Below are 21,225 nucleotides of genomic sequence, written 5' to 3'. Positions count from 1 at the left end.
TTGGAATTGGCTCGGGCGGCGCAACCATTGCTGTGGACTAAAAGAGCTCGCCAGTCGTCTTCACTCTTCAGAGAAGTCGGCAACTTTAAGGCCCTGTTTGATTGCAAAGTATTTAAATACTATAGTTTTAGAATACTATGGTTATGGTTTGAAGTTGTACGTGACAAAAATACTATGATTTTGCTATACTCTGTTCTTAGTCTTTGAAGAGAAGAGAGCTGATGACGCTCTTCCTTGTCCTGCATATTTCTTTCCATGGAAATATATGCATGTAATGATGTTGGCATGCAAAAACTTCTTTCAATTCTTTCTAAGTTAAGATATGTTTATTATAAATTTACAAAGATTGGTTCAGATTTAATTTTTTACTGAAAAAATTATCAAAATTGTTAACAAATAAATACGATAATTTTCAGAAACGGTCGAAACATACCTAAACCGTTTTTGTTTTCTGAATTTTTCTACCGATTTTGTCTCGTAATTTTTTTTTGTTTAGCATTCACTTTTAGTAAAATTTCGAAAACAATAGAAAAGGTGCGTTTGGTATCATTTTTGAACCTGCTTCTGCTTTAAAAGGTAGAAACTAAACTAAAGAGGTTTTCTGTATTATAAATCTAAAAACCGCTTGGACCTTGCTTTAACTGCTTGTCTAATTCGTTATATTAATAAGCAGATGCAATAAATATAAACTAAAATAGAATTAAAAATAATTAAGTGTTACAATAAATAAAACAAAATATTTTTAATAAAAAACATTAAAAATAGAATTGCAAAATCGATTTATTTATAAAAATATAAGGAAAACAAATGTGAAATATGTTTTTAATTAGATATGCTGATATGCTTTTAAATATGTGAGATATAGTTAAATAAATTGTATACACTCAATATACAGTTTGTTTTACTTGTACAACCGTTTGAATCAAATGTTTTTTTAAAACTTTTTCCTTAACTTTTTACAGCAATTTTTTCACATCTCAAACTAAATCAAACGCACACAAAGTCGCCATCGTACGAAGACTGTTTGAAAAGTTACACTTACACGTGTCGCCCGTCGGTTGTCGAAGCAAGCAAAAAGGATGGCCGGTGGTGGCGTCCAAAGTCCAAAGCCAGTTTTTTATTTATTTCTTTCTTTTTTTTACTAACCAGAGAGGGAATCAGTTTGGCTGCAGCTGCACGGATTTGGCGGTTTGCACCCCACCCGACGTTGCTTTGCCCGCAACCTCTGCTTGCCACGACCACGACCCACGATGCAGTGCAGTGGGGCAGCCAGATCCAGTTCCTGGGCGTCCTCCTCCTCCTCCATTCCGGCCCTCTCGCCCGTCCGTCTCCTGCCCCCGTCCCTGGTCGGACCACGAGAGCCCCGGACTGCGTTCACCTCTGCCTTTTGTTCACCCCTCTTGTCTCGTGCGTGCGACAACAACTGGGCGACCGCCGCCGCCGCCCTACGCCAGGTGCGCAGGTCTTCGTCGGATCCTTCGCCGGCGAGGCGACGAGCACCCACCAGGCATGCGCACCCCCTTCTCTCTCTCTCTCTCTCTCTCTCTTCCTTTTCTGCTATTTGGCTATCTGTATTCGGATCCGAGAGCCGATTTTATTACTAATTAACTTTTTTTTTTGCAAAAAAATATATTGGTTGTGCATGTGTACTGTACACCCATGTCCTTCAACTCCACCAACAGGTGATGCCCCCGGCTTAATTGAATGGGCTCTCTTCTCACCAGGACTGGCATCCTGCCATGGCTCCAGGCCAAGATCGTTGATCCCGTGCTGCAGGTCATCAGAAGGTAGGTACCCCGACTCTTTTCCCCACCTGCTGCACTTCTTCTCCCAATTGCTTCGTTTCAGTCCATCTGCTTCCTTTTTCTTTCTTACAAGTAATAACACGGTGTATCTGCTACTAGCACCCGTCCAGTTTTACATAGCTCATTCAATTGAGGTCGTAAAGAATCTGTTGATTTTGGCATTCAGCTCGGCAGTGCCCCTGATTTTGCATGCACGTCTCCTCCATGGCTCCACCTGCTCCTTGAATGAGGTTGTTGACAACCTTCTGTTGGAATGCTGTGCAGGGGAGCAGAACCCAAGCAACTGGCCTTCTCTGCTGCCCTCGGTGTCACGATTGGGATCTTTCCGATATGTGGTAAGGAGCTCCCTAGTATGCATTTCATCGCCTCCACTTTATTGTGCAACTAAAGCGTGACCCATCTTTTCTATTCTCCCCATCATTCATTCTTACTCTGTCAAGTTTCTAGTGGTTCAGTGTTGGTATTCTGTCTAATGTCTTCTGGTTCTTGATTCATCCCAGCTATCATGTTATTGGCTCTATGGGAGGCCAAAAAGAAACCCCCTTTTTAGCTTGGGCACACTTAAAAGTATGACATAAGTTAAAGGAACAATTGGATCTATACCATTAAAAGATCCAAACTTTAGATATATACTATGGATCCCACATGTCATTGACTCATGTGGACCCACATGTAAGTGAGATAGTAATGGTATGGATCCAAAGTGGTGATCTTTTAATGGTATGGATCCAAATTTCCCGAAGTTAAATTGACTAAGGCCTCCTTTGGAATGCGGGAACTTTTCCCCTTTTCTGTGTTTTTTCTGTGAAAATGAATCGATTTCTGTGAAATTTCTGTACGATTCTTGTGAAATTCCTGTATTCCAAAGGAGGCCTAAACTTTTTTAGAACTTCAACAACAGCAGTCATGCTCAATCATGCCTGCAAAGTGCAAACCAATCCGGCAGTCATACTTAATCGCCAATCCTACATTATGTCTATGTCGCTGTGTAATGGGAAACAGTAGCCATTATATCAATTGGCGATCCAGCCATTTGTTCCTCAAAGCAGCATCACTTAACCTTGAGCATTTTGTGATTCCAGGGACCACTGTTATTCTTGGTGCTGTTGTTGTAGCAATGTTGGGAAGTCGTTGCAATGCTGTTACTCTTATGGTTCTAAATTTGGCCGCCACTCCAATTGAACTAAGGTACACACAATCAATCTCCTGGTGGCCAAAGCCCATATCTGATCACCTAGACACCTACCAATGTCTCAAGTCTCTGTGAGGTCATTGCATAAGCTTCAGGGGTGAAGCCAAACATATGGGTCTAAGGATTTTGCAGGCTCTACTAAATCTAACTGAATATATCATCAAATTCTTCCCAGCACCAATAATCTCCTTGATTTTGCTTTACAATTTCTTTTGCCCCTTCCTTTCAAAAAATTTTGCTTTACAATTCAACTGAGACATGCTTTTGAGTTTTGACATGAATAACTGACTGTACATCAGTGGTGTAGGCTTGTAATCCATCATGTTTTTAATTCTTTGGCAGCTCCATGACAAGTTTCTCATTTCACCAGATTCTTTTTTTCTGGTTTCGATATGTTTGGCTCTGCTAATTGATGACCCCCTGTTCTGCAGCTTGATCGTCCCTTTCTTGCGTTTGGGTGAAGCCGTCACTGGCAGCGGGCACTTCCCCTTGACAGCCGACGCATTGAAGAATGTTCTCACCGGTCATGCCTCAAAGGATGTGCTAATGAGCATCGTCCATGCGGTGAGTGAACATCCTTTCCACAAATCAGTCCTGCTCATTCATATGATAGGAGCTCTGTTCTACTCTTGCTTTGCTGGGACATTGACATAAGACTACTGCTATTGTCGACAACAGATGCTGGGTTGGCTTATTGCTGCACCAATTGTACTGGTCGTGCTGTACGCCGTTTCGTTCCCTTGTTTCAAGGTCCTGGTCAACAGGTTTGGTGGTATTCCTTCGAGCCCCAGGACCCCAATCAAAGCGGTGTAGCCAGTGCCTGGCCGGATCCTCTGCAGTTACATCCGTGGACATAGCTGCAGATGTGTCGCTGACATCCGGGGCCGGCCGTGGCGTGGCCCCAAACGTCAGTGACTCGACGTAATTGCAGAGGAAACGGTTTCAGCCAGTGAGGCATGCTGAATGCCCCTGGAATTGTGTGCACCAAGTTCTTTGTGATGCCGTCGGATTGAGATGGGTTCCGGCATCATGTTGCTCGGCCATCCCAGGCACTGGCGAATAAATATGATGACTTGAGAGGCATGTGTCCTCTGTGATTGTGTATGCTGGTTTCACAACCATATATAGCGAGATGCGTATTTATGAATTTATGAAGTCTTGATAAATAAAGCTAGGAAGCACAGGGGTCACGGACCATTGTGCCATTCTTCCCGATGTAGGCGTGGGTTGTGTTCAGCTAAATTTTCTGTGGGCGTTGTACATGCTTGCAGGAATTCAGTGCCAGCTGTTTGAAATTTGAATCATAGGTTCAGTGGCAAGGCAACTTGGTGCTTAAGAATCCTACTAAAATGCACTCACTACGTTTCAATTATAAGATTTTTCTAGATGTATGCCAATATATCGGTGATATTAGATGTTTTCATCTTATTCCCATCGAGGAATGTTGTCTTTACAACCATCCGATGTAACTCTAAGTTGTAATGAGCAGTAAGCGTCATATTATTCTAGAGGAATTTTTTGTTGAAACAGGTGAGGAAGTTTTTATTATAACCAATTCCTTCTCTGAAGTTTTTGGCCACAAGACTTGCTTTAGATCTGTCTAAATTCTCTTTAGTCATATTTTGTCTTGTAGACTCATTTGCAGCTTGTTATTTTGATGCCTTTAGGATGTCTCTACCGGTCTTTCGTAGCACGCTCTCTATTTCAAATCCTACTCTGTAAACAATGTATTCTATAATGCAAACCAGTGTTTTGTATATACATATGCACGCTCTGTTGGAGATGTCTTTAGAAAATTCTACTAATTCCTAAACTTGGTTGATATTCATTGACTTTATTTTATCCCTCATGGTTTTGATCCATTTGAACGGGTCAATATTTCTTATGACTTCCTCAAAAGAGGTGGGATCACCCTAGGTGCCTATATCCCCACTCATGTAAAGTACATCTTGACTTCCATAAACCTCATAATCATCGAAAATCTAATATTTTCTTTTGTTTTAAGATCTTCTAAGCTTTTCAAAACATGTTTATTGCTTTCTATACTAGGCTGTTTTGGCTCCTCTATAAGGACAATGACCTAGGGCACAATAACTAAAGACGCATGGACATTGACATATGTATCTGACGGACTAACAACAGGTGTCGCGGTAACTTACATGTGTTGCGACTATAACAGGTTTACAGGTACTGAGAAGAAGGGCTAAAAAACAATTAGAGTTGGAGCACAAACCCTCTTCTCATCATGGCTAATCTCTAAGGATATCTTGCTCCCCCTAATCATATCATCTTTTAAAATAGTGTGTCTCATTCTGACAAACTTCATATCTTTGGCAGCGCAATAGAAACAATTTTCATTTGATCTTGTAGGATAGCCAATGAAATTTCAACTTACTATCTTATAATTTATTTTTTAAATATTTAGGTTAAATAACTTACTATAAATTAGCCTTCCACACACCCTTCCATTCACTCGGGTCATCTTTCTGCACACAGCCTCACCTGCTCAGCCCATGCTCCCATCGAGCGTTAAGTAATATGGTTTATTTTGAAGCTTTAGGTATCAAGTAGGAAAAATACACTCATATAATATATTGTATAAAGAGATATAGATAGAGGTAGAGAAGCAAAGAAGAGATAGAGATAAGTAGTAGAGATAGATATAGATAGAGGTAGAGAAGCAAAGAAGAGATAGAGATAGCTAGAGAGATACATAGAGATAGATATATAGATAGAAAAGATGAGATCGAGGTAGAAATAGAGAGATAGAGTGAACAACATAAAATTTATTTGATATAGTTCAGAAAGTACAAAGCTGCTGATACATTTGATATAGCTGACAGAGTATCCAAAAGGGATTTGCATATCCACGCATTTTCTCAGATGCTTTAGAAACGTTAGTTGCTGATGGATGCACTCTGGACTATATATAGGTAGACAAGACACCAGTGCTCTTTGCTTCCTCCTCGCACAACAAAGCAGCTCACTTGAGTTCAATTCAGCCATGAGGAGCCAGGTCGCAGCAGTAGCCATGTTTTTGCTCCTCCTGGCCTTGGGTGAGTGACTTCATCCAAACATGAATAGTATCTTTCGTAGATCGATGAGTTAGATGCACTTGTGTCTGATTGGCTGTGTAATTGTATTGGCAATTGGATTTGATTGCGCATGCATCCAATCCAGGTGCTGAGGCCGACCTCTGCGTCACGCGTAGCAGGACCTTCAAAGGGTGGTGCCACCAGAGCGAGAACTGCATCACCGTCTGCAAGAGCGAGGGCAATACCGGCGGGTTCTGCAAGCTCGGGGCTTGCATGTGCACCAAAGAGTGTGTCCGAAGTACTGACGCTGCTGGTGCTAATAAAGCCCCACAGCACCATTTGAGTTGATGAGTAGTAATGAAGAACGCTTTTGTTATGCCAGCGCAAGCTCTAGAATTCGAGGCCGAGATGACCAAAAATAAATGATTTTGTTACTCTACTATATGAGCGAATATCGGTTGTGGTTGTTCTCAACCTAGTGACAGTTTTTCAGAACCGCCAATGTTAAGTACAAGTAATAGAAATCAATTTTCACTGACGGTCGAGGTAATTAAACCGATAGCGAAAATCTTTTACATAAAGCGTAAAAATGGGTTTAATAGTAAAACATTTATTAGGGAGACCTCACGTTTTTTCGCGCAAAATGCACATGCTACATGTTGCCTAAGAATTGAACCCATAACCTCACCCTCATGTAAAGCCTCTTTTATCACTCCTCTTATGACATGCCTTGTGCTTAAACTACAGTTTTGTTGCTCACATATTATAACTAACTTGAGTGCAAATTGACTATTTGAGGACGTAAATTAACTCAAATAAAATACTTAACTATAAAGTTGAATAACTTTTGAAGTTCTACAACTTTTTTTGATACTTTTTCTTCTATCCGAGGTTGTTTGCAAAATTTGCATTTTGAATTTGACAAACTCGGATGCGATTTTTGAGAGCTGAGATGATTTTAAATAAAAAAGTTGTCTGCTACAATAATGAATGCACATCCATTTTGCTGGATACAAGTAGTAAATGCCGAGACGTCCTATGGACATCAATAAATCTGTTGTAAGAACTTGACTTGAGAGTATACAGATATATATATCCAGAACCAAGATTTGCATACGGATTTGCAGACCCATGGTGCTGACGAAGAATGCACTCCGCATTCTCTACAAATAGCTTGGCACCTTGACCTAGCTTCACCTCCCTCCTCCTGGCCCAGTCGTCCTAGCCAACAAAATTCAGTTGAGGGTTCTTCAGTTCAGCCATTGTTGGGGCGAAGGCAAAGACGCCACCCTTCGCTCGAGGCCTTCGCTGCAGCCGCTGGTCCGACAGAGACAAAGCGGACAGGGACACCCTTCGCAGGACTCGGCACTTTGACGAAGGCCTGCGGCGACGTCCTCCCACGGCGCGTCCTCGTTCAGTCCCAAGGCCCACGTGTGATCAGACCCATTGTAACGGGCCCCGCGTGGCCGCCTCTGTATTACGGGCCTAACTTGTAAAGGAATACTTGTAATTACAGCTTGTAACCCTGCTTTATGGGAATATTCTGGGGATAAACTAGGTGTCTGAGGGCACATGCGTCCTTAACACAAGACGCTGGGCACTCAGATACCTATAAATACCCCCGCACAGTGCCCGTGAGAGGCTAGATCAACAGAGCTATTGCCCCCGTGCACGTAACCCTGTTGTCACCACTGTTCACCCTTGTTGGCCTACTTGCTGAGCAAGTTCCAACATTTGGCGCCCACCGTTCGTGCTACGACAACACCACCCGCGATGGCACCCAAGAGAGCTAACCCCAAGGCTGACGAGGCTGCGAAGGCAGCACTGCTGGCCGCAAGAAAGGGCAAGGCCCTCGTCCTCACCCAGTCCACCCACCAAGAGCCCATCGAAGACAATGTTCCCCACACCGGCGAAGACGACACCTTCCGCACCTGCGGAACCGAAGGACAGTCGCAGCCGCCCCCAGGCTTCGCCCCACTGGAAGGCGCGGACCTCGCCGAGGACGGTGAGGTCCTCGGCGTCTCGACAGAAGAACAGCTGCAGCTGCGCGCCCTGCGCCTCAGGAACCGCAATCTCCAGAGGCAGAAAGAGATACTGGAGGCCAAGCGCCAGCGTGTGTCCGCATTAGCCAAAGTGCGGCAAATGATACGCGAGGAAGAGCAGAAAGCCCAAGACCTCGAGCGCGAGATCGCACTGATGCAGCGCGAAGGCCACCTCGGTCTACAGCAAGAGCCACCCCTCCAGCAGCGCACACAACCGGAGGACATGCGCGAAGGCTACTTCGGCCGACAGCATGGACAACCCCTGCAGCACCGGGCGCAGCCGGAGAACCCGCGTTTCCCCCAGCATGACTACGCCCCCCAGCACGGCGCGCCATTCCACGGGGTCAACTACCTCGACGAGCGAAGTCCCCTGGCGCCACATCTGCAAGTGACGCCTTGGCCAGCCAACTTTCGAGTGGGGGCATACCCCAAGTACAACGGCAGCACCGACCCGGCGCAATACATCATGAGTTACCAAGTCGTCGTTGCATCAGCCGGAGGGGACGAGGCCACAATGGCGAAGTCTTTCATCATCGCCCTAGAGGGCCCAGCACTCACCTGGTTCACCAGATTGCCTCCGCTGTCCATTGATTCGTGGCGAAGTCTCAGGGACAAGTTCCTCCTCAACTTTCAAGGGTACCGTCCAGACACCGACGCTTTGGCCGAGCTCTCGCTTTGCAAACAGCTGGAAAAGGAGACTCTGCGGGAGTATTACCGCAAGTTCTTAACACTCAAGTCGCAGCTGCCCTCTGTCGACGATCAGATCGCTATCCACTACGCCATCAGTGGCCTTCGGGCCGGCGTCCTCTACAGCCATTGCATCAGAGATCCACCCAAGAGCTTGCAGGAGCTATATCAGCTCTTCGAAAAATATGCCAAATCCGAAGAGCTCCACCAGCGCAAGGTCGAGTCACAACGGAAACCCAACAGTCAGACTCCGCAGTCCAGCCGCACGTGGACAAGGACTCCGCAGCCAGACTCCAGTCGAGACGGCCGCAGTCAGCAGCAAGTCCACAACATCGTCAACCAACAGCCTGCTGCTGACCCCCCTCGCCGCCAGGAATATCCCCCCCAGGGCCGCGGAAACGGAACTCGCGGCAGGGGTCGAGGGCGGGCGCAGCAGCCGCCGCGCCGGTTCTATTGCCTTTTCCACGGCGAAGACTGCGCCCACCAGACCAAAGACTGCCCCGAGACGAAGGCCACCAGAGACAGAATGGCGAGGGCGCAGCCAGCCGACAATCCCAGAATTGTCGCGCATAATTACCAGCCACCCCCTCCACCATATGTCCACGCTCCCGCTCCGCATCCACCGCACCACGCTTACCAACACCATCAGGAAGTACAAATCGTACCTCCTCCACAACCACCACCACACCAGCAACACCAAAACATCCCCCATGCCCCAAAGCAAGAAGACTTTGCCGATCAACCATATCGCGGAGTCATTCACATGATAACAGGGGGGTCGAGCACCGACTTCGACACCAAGCGGCAGAAACGGGACCACTACCGCAGCATCAACCATGTCGCCGTCACTGGCCCAGTCGTGCAGACGAAGTGGTCCCACATACCGCTAACCTTCGACGCGCGAGACGTCGACCTGCGCAGCGCCCCCCACATCGACGCAATGGTCATCAATTGCAGCGTGGCAGGCTGGGACTTGCACAAAGTCCTAGTCGACAACGGCAGTCAGGCGGACATCATCTTCCTCCACGCCTTCGACCGCATGGGTATAAGCCACAGCTTGCTGACGCCTTCGGACAACCCGTTGTATGGTTTCGGCGGCAAGGGCACCTTTCCAGTTGGCAAGATAGAGTTGCCCCTCTCCTTCGGTGTAGCACCCAATGCCCGAAGTGAGCAAGTAACCTTCGACATTGTCGACATGGTATATCCATACAACGCCATCATGGGCCGGGGCTCCATCAACAAATTCGAAGCTGCCATCCACGGGTTGTACCTATGTATGAAGATACCAGGCCCGCTAGGCGCCATCACAATCTACGGCAACCAGCAGACGGCGCGCAACATAGAGCGGGACTTCGTGCCCGGTCAGAGAAATGTACACTGCCTCACGACCCAGCGCGAAGCCCCTACGCCGGCCAGCCCAACCAACAAGCAGCACGACAAGGCACAGTTGCAGTGCCAAGACGGGACCAAGACTGTCCCCCTCGATCAGGCCACGCCCAAGCAGACAGTAACTATCAGCGAGGACCTCACCTCATTTGAAGAAGAGAAACTTCTCTGCTGCCTGGCCAAGAATAAAGATGTCTTCGCCTGGTCTGCCCTCGATCTGGTCGGAGTCAGCCGGGCCATAATTGAGCACAGCTTGGGGATTGACCCTTCGGTGCGACCCAAAAAGCAGAAGCTTCGCAAGATGTCAGACGAAAAGACAGAAGCCGCCAAGGCGGAGGTGCATCGCCTCCTGGAGGCTAAATTCATCGAGCCAGTGGCTTACCCCACGTGGCTCTCCAATGTTGTGATGGTGCAGAAGAAAAGCGGAAAATGGCGCATGTGCATAGACTTCACCAGTCTCAATAAGTCCTGCCCAAAGGACAATTTCCCGTTACCACGCATCGACAAAATAGTCGATAGCGCGGCCGGATGCGAGGTCATGTCCCTCCTCGACTGCTTCTCCGGCTATCACCAGATATACATGAAGGAGGAAGACAAGGCTAGCACCAGCTTTATAACACCCTTCGGCACTTATTGCTTTGTCAGAATGCCGGAGGGTCTCAAGAATGCCGGATCCACCTTCTCCAGACTCACCAAAACAGTGCTCGAGGGGCAGGTCGGCAGAAATATATTCACATATGTGGACGACATCATCGTAGCCAGCAAGAATAAGGAGGACCACCTCGCCGACCTGGCGGAGACATTCGCGAACATGCGAGATGCACGACTCCGCCTAAACCCGGAAAAGTATGTTTTCGGTGTTCGCCAGGGAAAGATATTGGGCTACCTGGTGTCCCGCCGCGGCATCGAGGCCAACCCAACCAAGATCCAGGCCATTGTCGATATGTCGCCTCCGCAGTCCGCCAGGGACGTCCAGCGCCTGACAGGCAGGATGGCCGCCCTCAATAGATTCATCTCCAGGTCCGCCGAGCGAAGTCTCCCCTTCCTTAAAACACTCCGCGGCGCGAAGGACTTCGCTTGGGGACCAGAGCAAGCAGCGGCCTTCGCCTCATTAAAACAGTACCTGGCGGAGCTGGCCATCCTCACAAGCCCAGACTCCTCGCTCCCCTTATTGCTCTATGTCGCGGCTTCGCCGCACGCGGTCAGCGCGGCACTGGTACAGGAGCAGACAGTCGAGGGCGCAGTCAGACAGTGCCATGTCTACTATGTCTCCGAAGTCCTGACACCATCCAAATGCAACATGACAGAGCTGGAGAAGATTGCTTACGCAGTTGTTATGTCCTCGCGCAAGCTGCGCCACTATTTTGAAGCATTCAAGGTCCGAGTCACCTCAGACAGGGGACTCGGCGAACTATTCAGGAACCCGGAGGCATCAGTAAGGATTGCCAAGTGGGCAGCCGAGCTCTCCGGCTACCACATCAGCTTCGAGCACAGGACAGCCATCAAATCGCAAGTCCTGGCAGACTTCGTCGTCGACTGGACTGGGCCAGTAACACAGCCGGACCCATCCGCAGAAAAGGTCTGGACTATCCATTGCGACGGTGCATGGTGTCATGCGGGGGCCGGCGTCGCTGCAGTCATCACCTCACCAGCCGGAGTCAAACACAGATATGCAGCACGCCTCAGCTTCGCTCTGGAATCCGACAAGTGTACAAACAACATAGCAGAGTACGAAGCAGTCATCCTCGGCCTCCGCAAGCTAAGGGCCCTCGGAGTCACCACATGTATCATCAAAACAGACTCCAAGATAGTCGCCGGTCAGGTCGAAAAAGACTATGCAGCAAAAGACCCCGCGCTCATGCAATACCTCGCGGCTATCCGAAGCCTCGAGAGGCAGTTCAAGGGATTCACCCTACAGCATGTGGACAGGGCCAAGAATGAGGAGGCCGATGCATTAGCCAAGGCAGCCGCCAGGGGCGAGCCCCTGCCCTCCGACGTATTCTTTCACACCATCGGCACGCCAGCCGTCCGGAGCCCCGAAGGGCTCCAAATAACTAATGATAGCGAGGGCCACCGTATAGTCAACCTAATCATGACCGAAGACTGGCGGGCCCCAATAACCCTGTTCCTACAGGGATACTATCACCCAACCGACGTCAGTGAGGCGAAGCGCCTCGGACATCGAAGCCGGGACTTCGCACTGATCGAGGGCCAATTATACAAGAAAGGGGTCAGTCAGCCAATGCTTAAATGTGTCACCGAGACCGAAGGCATCCAAATCTTGCGCGAGGTCCACAGTGGCACGTGCGGCTCGCACGCGGGGCCAAGGGCCCTGGCTGCTAAGGTGATCCGACAAGGATTTTACTGGCCTGCAATGATCTGCGCCGCAAATCGAGTCACAAGGTCCTGCGAAGCCTGCCAGAAGTTCTCTCCTCGGTCAGGCAACCCCTCGCAATATACAAAGCTGATCGCCCATACATGGCCTCTTCAGCGCTGGGGCCTGGACATTGTCGGGCCCCTGCCCACCGCTCAGGGGAACCTTAAGTTCGCCTTCGTAGCCGTCGAATACTTCACCAAGTGGATTGAAGCGAGGGCCGTGTCCACAATCACATCAAAGACTGCCCAAAAATTCTTTTGGCAGAACATTGTTTGCCGCTTCGGAGTACCGTCCGAGCTAACAGTTGACAACGGCAAGCAGTTTGACAATCAAGATTTCAAGGATTTTTGTTTTTCCATCGGCACCAAGCTTGCCTTCGCTTCAGTCTATCATCCACAGTCCAACGGAGTCGTGGAGCGTGCCAATGGGAAAATCTTCACAGCTGTCAAGAAGATGCTCCTCGATGAGAAAAAAGGCAGATGGACCGACTTGTTACCGGAGGCAGTCTGGGCACTAAACACAACCGAGTGCAGGGCGACCGGGTTCACTCCTTTCCGCCTTCTATACGGATCGGAGGCAATGACCCCGCAAGAAATAAAGCATGGGTCTCCGCGCACAGCTCCGTCAGCCACCCCTGACGTGGATGAGCCAACCTCCAAAGATCTCATTGACGGAGACCGGGTCTTCGCCCTGCAGGCCTTAAACAAATACCAAGCCCAGACCAAAGCATGGCGCGACCGCGCAGTCATCCCAAAGGAGTTCAACGCGGGGGACCTCGTACTCATCCGAACAGCTCGGACGGAGTCCAAGGGCAAGTTGGAGCCCAAGTGGGAGGGCCCCTTCATAGTCAAAACAAAAGCTTCCCCCAGCGCTTACAGGCTCACAACGCCAGATGGCGAGGACCTGGAGCACTCCTGGAACATCGACAACCTTCGTAAATTTTTTGTTTAATCCTTAGGGCTGAGTTCGCCCTTGTAATTCACCGCAAACAATCTTGTACCGCCCCGCACTCTTTTCCTCCCGGGGGGTGAGGTTTTTAACGAGGCGGAGCCATGTAATATATGTGAGAAAAATCCCCCGCAAAAGCATGTGTCGAAAAAAGACCGCAACAACGGTCTTCGGCATTCGACCAATTCGAAGTCACCGCGAGGCTAAGCGCTAGACACCCTCGCGTGCGACCAATCCGCGCAGAAGTCGCCTAAGGGTGCAGCCGGACTTAGCACAACAAGTGCGCAAAAACCAAAGTCTATCGCGAAGACTATCCGCGCAGAAGTCGCCTAAGGGTGCAGCCGGACTTAGCACAACAAGTGCGCAAAAACCAAAGTCTATCGCGAAGACTATCCGCGCAGAAGTCGCCTAAGGGTGCAGCCGGACTTAGCACAACAAGTGCGCAAAAACCAAAGTCTATCGCGAAGACTATCCGCGCAGAAGTCGCCTAAGGGTGCAGCCGGACTTAGCACAACAAGTGCGCAAAAACCAAAGTCTATCGCGAAGACTATCCGCGCAGAAGTCGCCTAAGGGTGCAGCCGGTCTTAGCACAACAAGTGCGCAAAAACCGAAGTCTATCGCGAAGACTATCCGCGCAGAAGTCGCCTAAGGGTGCAGCCGGTCTTAGTACAACAAGTGCGCAAAAACCGAAGTCTATCGCGAAGACTATCCGCGCAGAAGTCGCCTAAAAGGTGCAGCCGGACTAAGCACAAGCGCGCAAAAAACCGAAGTCTATCGCAAGAACCGCCTAAGGGCGCAGCCGACCCAGCATAACAAAAGCAGAAACGACAGCAAGACCAATTATAATCACACTGCCACAGCACAATCAATCACACCAGTCAAAGTACACAGCGCCCTCGCAGGCACAGGCACGCGAGGGCACACTACTCCATTTTACAAGCCCTTACACATACACAAGCGAGGGCACCACGCCCTACATCGGCTCAACCTTAGGAATAATCCCCATCTCTCTATAATTAAATAACATTATCCTAAGCTCCTCACCCGCAAAAAGGCTTCGCAGCTCCCCTTCCCCTACAGCCGAGACGGCCGGCAAAGACAGCAGCTCCTGCCGACCAACCCTACTAACGCGAAGCCGAGCCCCTTCCTCCGCACTAATCCTACGCTTCGCAACCGCCCTTCGTCGTCGGTGCCCGGTGCTAGGACCGGGCACGCCTGGCGCGTCCGCAGCATGTGGCGCAGCCTCCGCCGCAGCCACGTCCAAGGCCGCAAAATAGTCCAAGTCCTCCTCCGACGACTCCTCGGTCCACTCAACCGAGCTCCCAGAGTCAGTAAAATCAAAAAACTCAGAAACAGACCCACCACATTCATTTCCATCTTCCGCGGTCGAAGCCGCCAAAAACTCAGTAGTAGCGGTTGCGTGCGCAGGCCCAAAATCTTGAACCTGCGCAGCAACCAAAATTCAGTACAACATCCAAAAATCCCTCAACCCTAAACACCACCTATGCCACCTGCGAAGGCCCTGCCGCTGCGGGAGCCTCCGCCGCCGCCTCCGTCGCTGCCTCCGCCCCCACCTCCGCTGGATCTTCAGCGCTCGGCACAGCAGCAGCGGGGGCATCAGGTGCGCCTTCGGCCACCTTTGGGGCAAGGCCTTCGCCGGCCGCAGCAGGAGCAGGGGCGCCTGGTGCATCTTCCGCAGTCACCGGGATCAGTCCCGGGGCGACTCCAGTCGCGGCCTCCGCAGGGGTCGTCTCCGGCTCAGGCAGCGCGCTGTTCAGCGCCCCAAGGTCGTCCACCCGCTCGCCGCGCTCCGCCTAAGACAAAACGCACAAAAATTCAGCAAACACACGCACAGACCGCATCCAGCAAACGCCGAGTAAACGACAACGTTACCTGAGCCCTCGCAGCCTCGGCCCGCGCCCGGACCACCTCACGACCGTATGAACCCCACATCCGGTCATAGAGGGCCCCGGCGGACTCCTTCACCACGGGGTCTTCGACCTCAAAGATATCTCGCCCAAAATCCTCATCCACCTGGTCGAGGGCCTCATAGTGCCGGCAGCCTTCGCGAGAGAGCGCGTTCATCGCTGCCTCGCAGGTAACCAGGGAGGTGAACGACATCAACCCCGCCAAGACAGTGGGGAGCTCCTGCAGTTCCTCCTGCACCCACTCCAGACAGCGAAGTCCGGCCTCCCGCTCCGGCACCTCGAAGTCACCCGTCCGCACACCTAGCTCACGATATGAAGTCATGAGCTGCGTGCGCGTCCGTTCGGCCTCCGCTCGCGCCGCGGCCTCGGCCCCCTCCGCGCGGCTCTCAAAGGCAGCAAGCCGCCGCTGCAGCTCTCCGGCGAGCTCCTTAGCGATATTGCCTTCCGCCCGCGCCAGCCTGGCCTCCGCCTGCGCAGCCTGCTCCTTAGCGATGGCTTCGTTGGCCTCCCTCCTCTCCTCCGTCAGCTGGCGCCGGAGATCTGCCTTCTCCTTCTCAAGGGCGGCCACCTTCTCCGCCAGTTTGCGGCACTTGCTGTCGGAGGCCGACTTCTCACGGACAGCGTCCGCATGTTGCGTCCGAAGTCTCTCGACCTCGGCAGACAACGCTGCCGTAAGGGCCCCCGACGCAGTGCGGCTGGTGAAGTCGGCCACCTGCAAAACACACGTAAGGCCGGTGCGTAAAAAAAACGTATAGCTCGGCGGACCTGACTCAGCGCCTCCGTCGCTCCCTTCAGCCGGCGGGTCGCCACGCCCGCCTCGTCTCTGACCAGCGCGAGGGCAGACACCTCGCCTCCAGCGCCAAGGGTCTCTGCCCCCGCCTTCGTCGCCGGCGCAGCCGTCGCAATCGCCGCGCCAGGCACAACTAGAGCAAGCGGGCCCTCGTCCGACCCTGCAACGCGTCAACAAATCAAAAAAAAAACGTATACATATTTTTATAGACTCACCCCCAAGATAATCCTCCACATTAATCTCGGTGCCGAAGTCGGCAACGCGTTTGCCAGGCGGCGGTAGCGACCGGGCCGCCTTCGTGGCCTCCGCCACTCCGCTGACGGACGGCACCACCTTCGACAACTTGGGGCCTCCGGCGCCCACCGTCGCCTCCGGCGCCTTGCCAGGCGCGGAGGCGCCCACCTTCGCCGGCAGAGGCGGCTTGCCTCCGCCGGAGGCCTCAGCCTTCGCCGTTCCCCGCTGCCTTTTCGGCCGGGCTTCGTGAACCCTCACGGTCGCCTGGCGTTTTCGCGCCGCCCCTTGGCGATCCTTGTCCATCACTGCCCACACAACATGACCGATATTTCGCCCATAAGGAAAAACTTTCCACCGATGAACCATACGAGATGTAAAACAGTCTTTCTCATCCGCCCAGGGGATAGAAATGCCTTTAGGCCAACAACCCCCGGTAACCCTCAGCATCTGAGCCGAAGACTCCCGGAGCTCGGGCGAAGACATCCTCTCCCCCGGGGCCGCACACGTCCTCATTAACTCTCTAGCGAAACTATCAGACACCCCAAGCCTTCCCATCGCAGTACCTAATTTTCTCTTTTTCGAAGAGGTGGCGGCCGCCAGCGCAGGGTCGCCTCCAGTCTCCACCGCCGGTTTCTTCCCGCGGCGGTCCGCTTCGTCCTGACCAGGGTAGCCGTCGTACGGCAGTTGGTTTAATTCGAATACCCTGTTCAAACGATCGTTTGACCCGCGGATATCAAAACTGCGCTGGCCCTCCGTCCTCGGCACGTAGCGCCCCACGAGTCGCACCGCCAAGTCCTCTGCATCACGCACAAAGGCGGCCGGATCACGGTTCCGCAAACTCAGTGCGAAGGCAGGACTTCGCACCTCCCTTCCTCCGTGAAAGGGCATCTGGCGAGGGCATACTTCGCCCAGCGCCCAGCCGCGCGCCAGGGGCCAGACCCCGTACGCCACAAACTCTTCAACTAAATCCCGACCGCTGCTCTGACCGGCGGCGTACCGAAGAGCCCCTTCGTCTGCATCCTCTTCTGCCACTTCGAAAGGCGGATACGCAGAGTAATAGTGAGAGCACATTTCGGACACGGGGAGCCCTTGATAGCCTTCGACAGTAGCCTCAGCAACATAAAACCAAAATTCATTCCAATTACCCCACTTGTTGCGGGCGCACGGGACCAACTCCACCACTGGCATTGTGGTCTTGCCGGTCTTCGGCGTGAAAGTGCACGACCCGAACTGAGCAACTCCGCCCTCAACCACCCTTTTCTGCCAATGCAAGCAATAATTCTTCGCAAAAACTTCAACTGACGGCTGTCCGCCGTACGAAGTCGTCGCCCAGACATACTTCGCCAGCGCCACTATGGCGTTCGGTGTCAGCTGATGTATTTGAACGTTGAATCTGCGCAGGACTTCGCCGACAAACCGGTGCGCAGGCAAGCGGAGTCCGGCGGCGAAGAACGCCTCGAAAACAACCAACTCGCCCTTCGGCTCGGGGACTTCCTCCGTCCCCGGAGCACGAGCGACTCCGCCGCCAAAGTAGCCCAACCGCTGCATATCTTCAATACGGGCTGACGTCATCCGTGACACACCAAATTCAACAGAGTCGCCGGCGCGCAACTCCTCCACCATCGCGTTACTCAATGTCTCCTCAGACGAGGCGGCGGCCGGTGGCGTGGCGTTGGCGGAAGAAGAGGAGGATGGCATTGCTACGTACCGTCGGCGGCGGCGGGCGGTCTGCTTCACTCGAGCCAGAACGCCGGCGAGCAAAGGGAGCAGCGGAGGAAAAGGAGCAGCAAGACGGCGGGCGGCTAGGGTTTTACGGAGCGCGGAAAGCAGAATTCAAACAGCGCCGCCCCCGCCCCCTTTTATAGGCAGGGCGCGGCTCTTCGGGAAACCCGCAATCCGACAGGCCGCGGCGCTTCGGGAAACCCGCAATCCCACAGTACGCCGTCCATCAACGGTCACATCAAAAACCCCCGCGGAACCACTTCGAGCGAGGGCAGCGTCTCCGCCATCTAGCGACGTCTTCGGCACCAGGTGACTTTGTCGAACTGGTCCCTCGGAGGGCAAATGTTGGGGCGAAGGCAAAGACGCCACCCTTCGCTCGAGGCCTTCGCTGCAGCCGCTGGTCCGACAGAGACAAAGCGGACAGGGACACCCTTCGCAGGACTCGGCACTTTGACGAAGGCCTGCGGCGACGTCCTCCCACGGCGCGTCCTCGTTCAGTCCCAAGGCCCACGTGTGATCAGGCCCATTGTAACGGGCCCCGCGTGGCCGCCTCTGTATTACGGGCCTAACTTGTAAAGGAATACTTGTAATTACAGCTTGTAACCCTGCTTTATGGGAATATTCTGAGGATAAACTAGGTGTCTGAGGGCACATGCGTCCTTAACACAAGACGCTGGGCACTCAGATACCTATAAATACCCCCGCACAGTGCCCGTGAGAGGCTAGATCAACAGAGCTATTGCCCCCGTGCACGTAACCCTGTTGTCACCACTGTTCACCCTTGTTGGCCTACTTGCTGAGCAAGTTCCAACAGCCATGAAGCTTGAGATGACAGCAGCGGCCATGGTCTTGCTCCTGCTGACCTCGGGTGAGTGACTTCATCCAAATTAAACTCCAAGGCATGCAATGCAAGCGATGCTGCGTCGTTGTGGTTGCGTTGCGGCATGGATAATAGTCGAATCTGATCGTGGACTCGTGCGTGCAGGCGCCGAGGCCAAGGTCTGCTACTCGCGTAGCAGGACCTTCAAGGGGTGGTGCTACCACAGCATCAACTGCATCGCCATCTGCATCACCGAGGGCGACACCAGCGGGTTCTGCCAGGCCGGGGCCTGCATGTGCACTTATGAGTGTCTCAATGGTGTCGTCGCCGGTGGCGGCGGTGGCGGCGGACAGCATCCATCGGTTGGCTCATCGCGTGGTGGTGGTGCTGAGGCTAAAGCAGCCGTCCCGTCAGTGTAGAGCTTCTGATTCTGGCGGGGTGATGGCAGATGGTGCACTACTACTCTTCCGTGCACATGCTAACTCAAGGTTTCGAGTTGATGAATAACACAAATGGTTCTTTTACTTAATGTGTTATATATACCATAACAAATAACAAAACCGTGCTCAAGGAATTGTGAAACAAAAGTCAAATTAATTAAAATGCACGGTAGAAACCAATGCAACATCCTTTAGAACAAAAACTCTCGTTCGGGTGAACGAAGCTTGTACAAGAGACAATCTTACCTCTAGAGTTATCCTCCAAAGTGATATGTACTCATTTTCGATCACGGGGTCGAGGCTGGAGAACCGTTTAGAGTTTTTCGATCATGTGGCGCAAATAGACAAAATCCATGAGCCATAGGTTCTCCAACCTCCGCCCTATGTCAATAAAGAGACATAGGGTGAGCAAATGTCATAAAACCGACGTTAGTAACAATGAAGGGTCCTAGTGTTGCAACGTTTTCATGTGAAAACGATTAGAAAAATATGCCTTGGTTCCATAGGAGGTAGCGAGCTCCACGCGAAAGAAATCATGGTCTGTGCGAGACATGTAAAAACCAAAGTCACCGTCATGCCCATGACGACCAATGTCCGGTTGGCCATGAGCCATAGTCTTGCTACATGAGGCCTAACAACCACAGTCAATATATCTCTAGACCTAGCTAGTAGCATGTCTCTGAACGGAGGACTATGCACACCGTACCATGAGAGGCGGCCGGGTACATGCAGAAGCGGGCCTAGACATTTAAGATTGGGTATTCAAAAATTCAAAAGATCAAAAAAATTAGTGCTCTAACACTATTTTTTGTAATACATTATTGACAAATTAATATATATCACCAAAAATTTGGGTATTCAATGAATACCCATGAACCACCCCTGGGCCCGTCCCTGGGTACATGACCATCTGTAAAAAAAAAGAGTTCGACGGTCTAATTGTACAAAGAGGCACTTCATAACATGCATGATCTTGTAAGATTCATAGAAAAAAAAAACATTGTAGCCCTCCCTCCAAAAAGAAAAGTCCTTCCAAACTAAATAACTGAAGCATGCACCCCTAACTTGTCCACCCGCGGAAAGCCCGGTGGTTCAATCAGACAACCGAGGCTAATTAAGCAAAACAAACATACATGTGCAGCTAAGTACAAATAGCTTATGTCCTTGCCAAACGGCCTGAAGCCTATCCTAAGATTAGAGATGTCGATAGGGAATTTCTTACCGGGTTTTGACACCTCCATATCCATTCCCATGAACCTATACTCATCCCTATCATCATCTCCATACCCGTCATGGCTATAAGATTCATACCATATCCATCTTCGTTCAGGTATCAGGTCCCCATCCCGTACCAGAAAAACATTATTACATTATATTTTATATAATATTAACAGTCACACATCATCCAACACCAATACGTCAACAATAATTTGTTATGTAACAAGAAAAACATTATTTAACCATACAAAACAACAAAAACAAAGTGACACATGGACCGGTGGGCGGGACTGCGGGTGGCTAACCTCCTAGGTTGGGTGGATGGATGTTCAAAAGGGGTTGGGCGATGTAGGGTTAGTTGTTGCACTTATTGCCTATTAGGTTGTGCACCTAATTTTACTGGGTAAATATTACCCATGGGTAATTAGGTTCGGATGATTGCTTCCCAAACTCACTTATCCAATGTGTGATGATTTTGTCCTATATTTGTATCCATAGGGATAATTTTTGTCCCGTATCTAATCTAATAGAGGAATTCCCCACGGGTTCATGAGTATCGGGTCCCCATTGACATCTCTACCCTAGATGGTTTGACACCTCC

The 21,225-nt window shown here is 51.1% G+C and overlaps 3 protein-coding genes across 3 annotated transcripts; all 3 read left to right on the top strand.

Moving 5' to 3' along the window:
• Nucleotides 1–1,291: 1,291 nt before the first annotated feature.
• On the top strand, nt 1,292–4,575 carry LOC100192698 (uncharacterized). The gene is made up of 6 exons (NM_001137901.1): nt 1,292–1,507; nt 1,683–1,787; nt 2,070–2,140; nt 2,888–2,993; nt 3,429–3,561; nt 3,676–4,575. Exons 2-6 carry the CDS (start codon nt 1,705–1,707, stop codon nt 3,808–3,810), a joined length of 528 nt encoding a protein of 175 aa, NP_001131373.1. The 5' UTR covers nt 1,292–1,507; nt 1,683–1,704; the 3' UTR covers nt 3,811–4,575.
• A 1,263-nt stretch (nt 4,576–5,838) lies between these two features.
• On the top strand, nt 5,839–6,582 carry LOC100286296 (uncharacterized). The gene is made up of 2 exons (NM_001159183.1): nt 5,839–6,053; nt 6,178–6,582. Exons 1-2 carry the CDS (start codon nt 5,909–5,911, stop codon nt 6,378–6,380), a joined length of 348 nt encoding a protein of 115 aa, NP_001152655.1. The 5' UTR covers nt 5,839–5,908; the 3' UTR covers nt 6,381–6,582.
• A 563-nt stretch (nt 6,583–7,145) lies between these two features.
• On the top strand, nt 7,146–19,489 carry LOC100280591 (gamma-thionins family protein). Its single transcript, NM_001153510.1, is given in 3 exon segments — nt 7,146–7,288; nt 18,958–19,014; nt 19,132–19,489. Coding segments are annotated over 2 exon segments (306 nt in total). The 5' UTR covers nt 7,146–7,288; nt 18,958–18,962; the 3' UTR covers nt 19,386–19,489.
• Nucleotides 19,490–21,225: the final 1,736 nt, after the last annotated feature.

The sequence above is a fragment of the Zea mays genome, chromosome 4 (genome assembly GCF_902167145.1).
Source record: "Zea mays cultivar B73 chromosome 4, Zm-B73-REFERENCE-NAM-5.0, whole genome shotgun sequence".
NCBI classification, from domain to species: domain Eukaryota; kingdom Viridiplantae; phylum Streptophyta; class Magnoliopsida; order Poales; family Poaceae; genus Zea; species Zea mays.
This window is presented reverse-complemented; position numbering and strand designations above follow the sequence as displayed.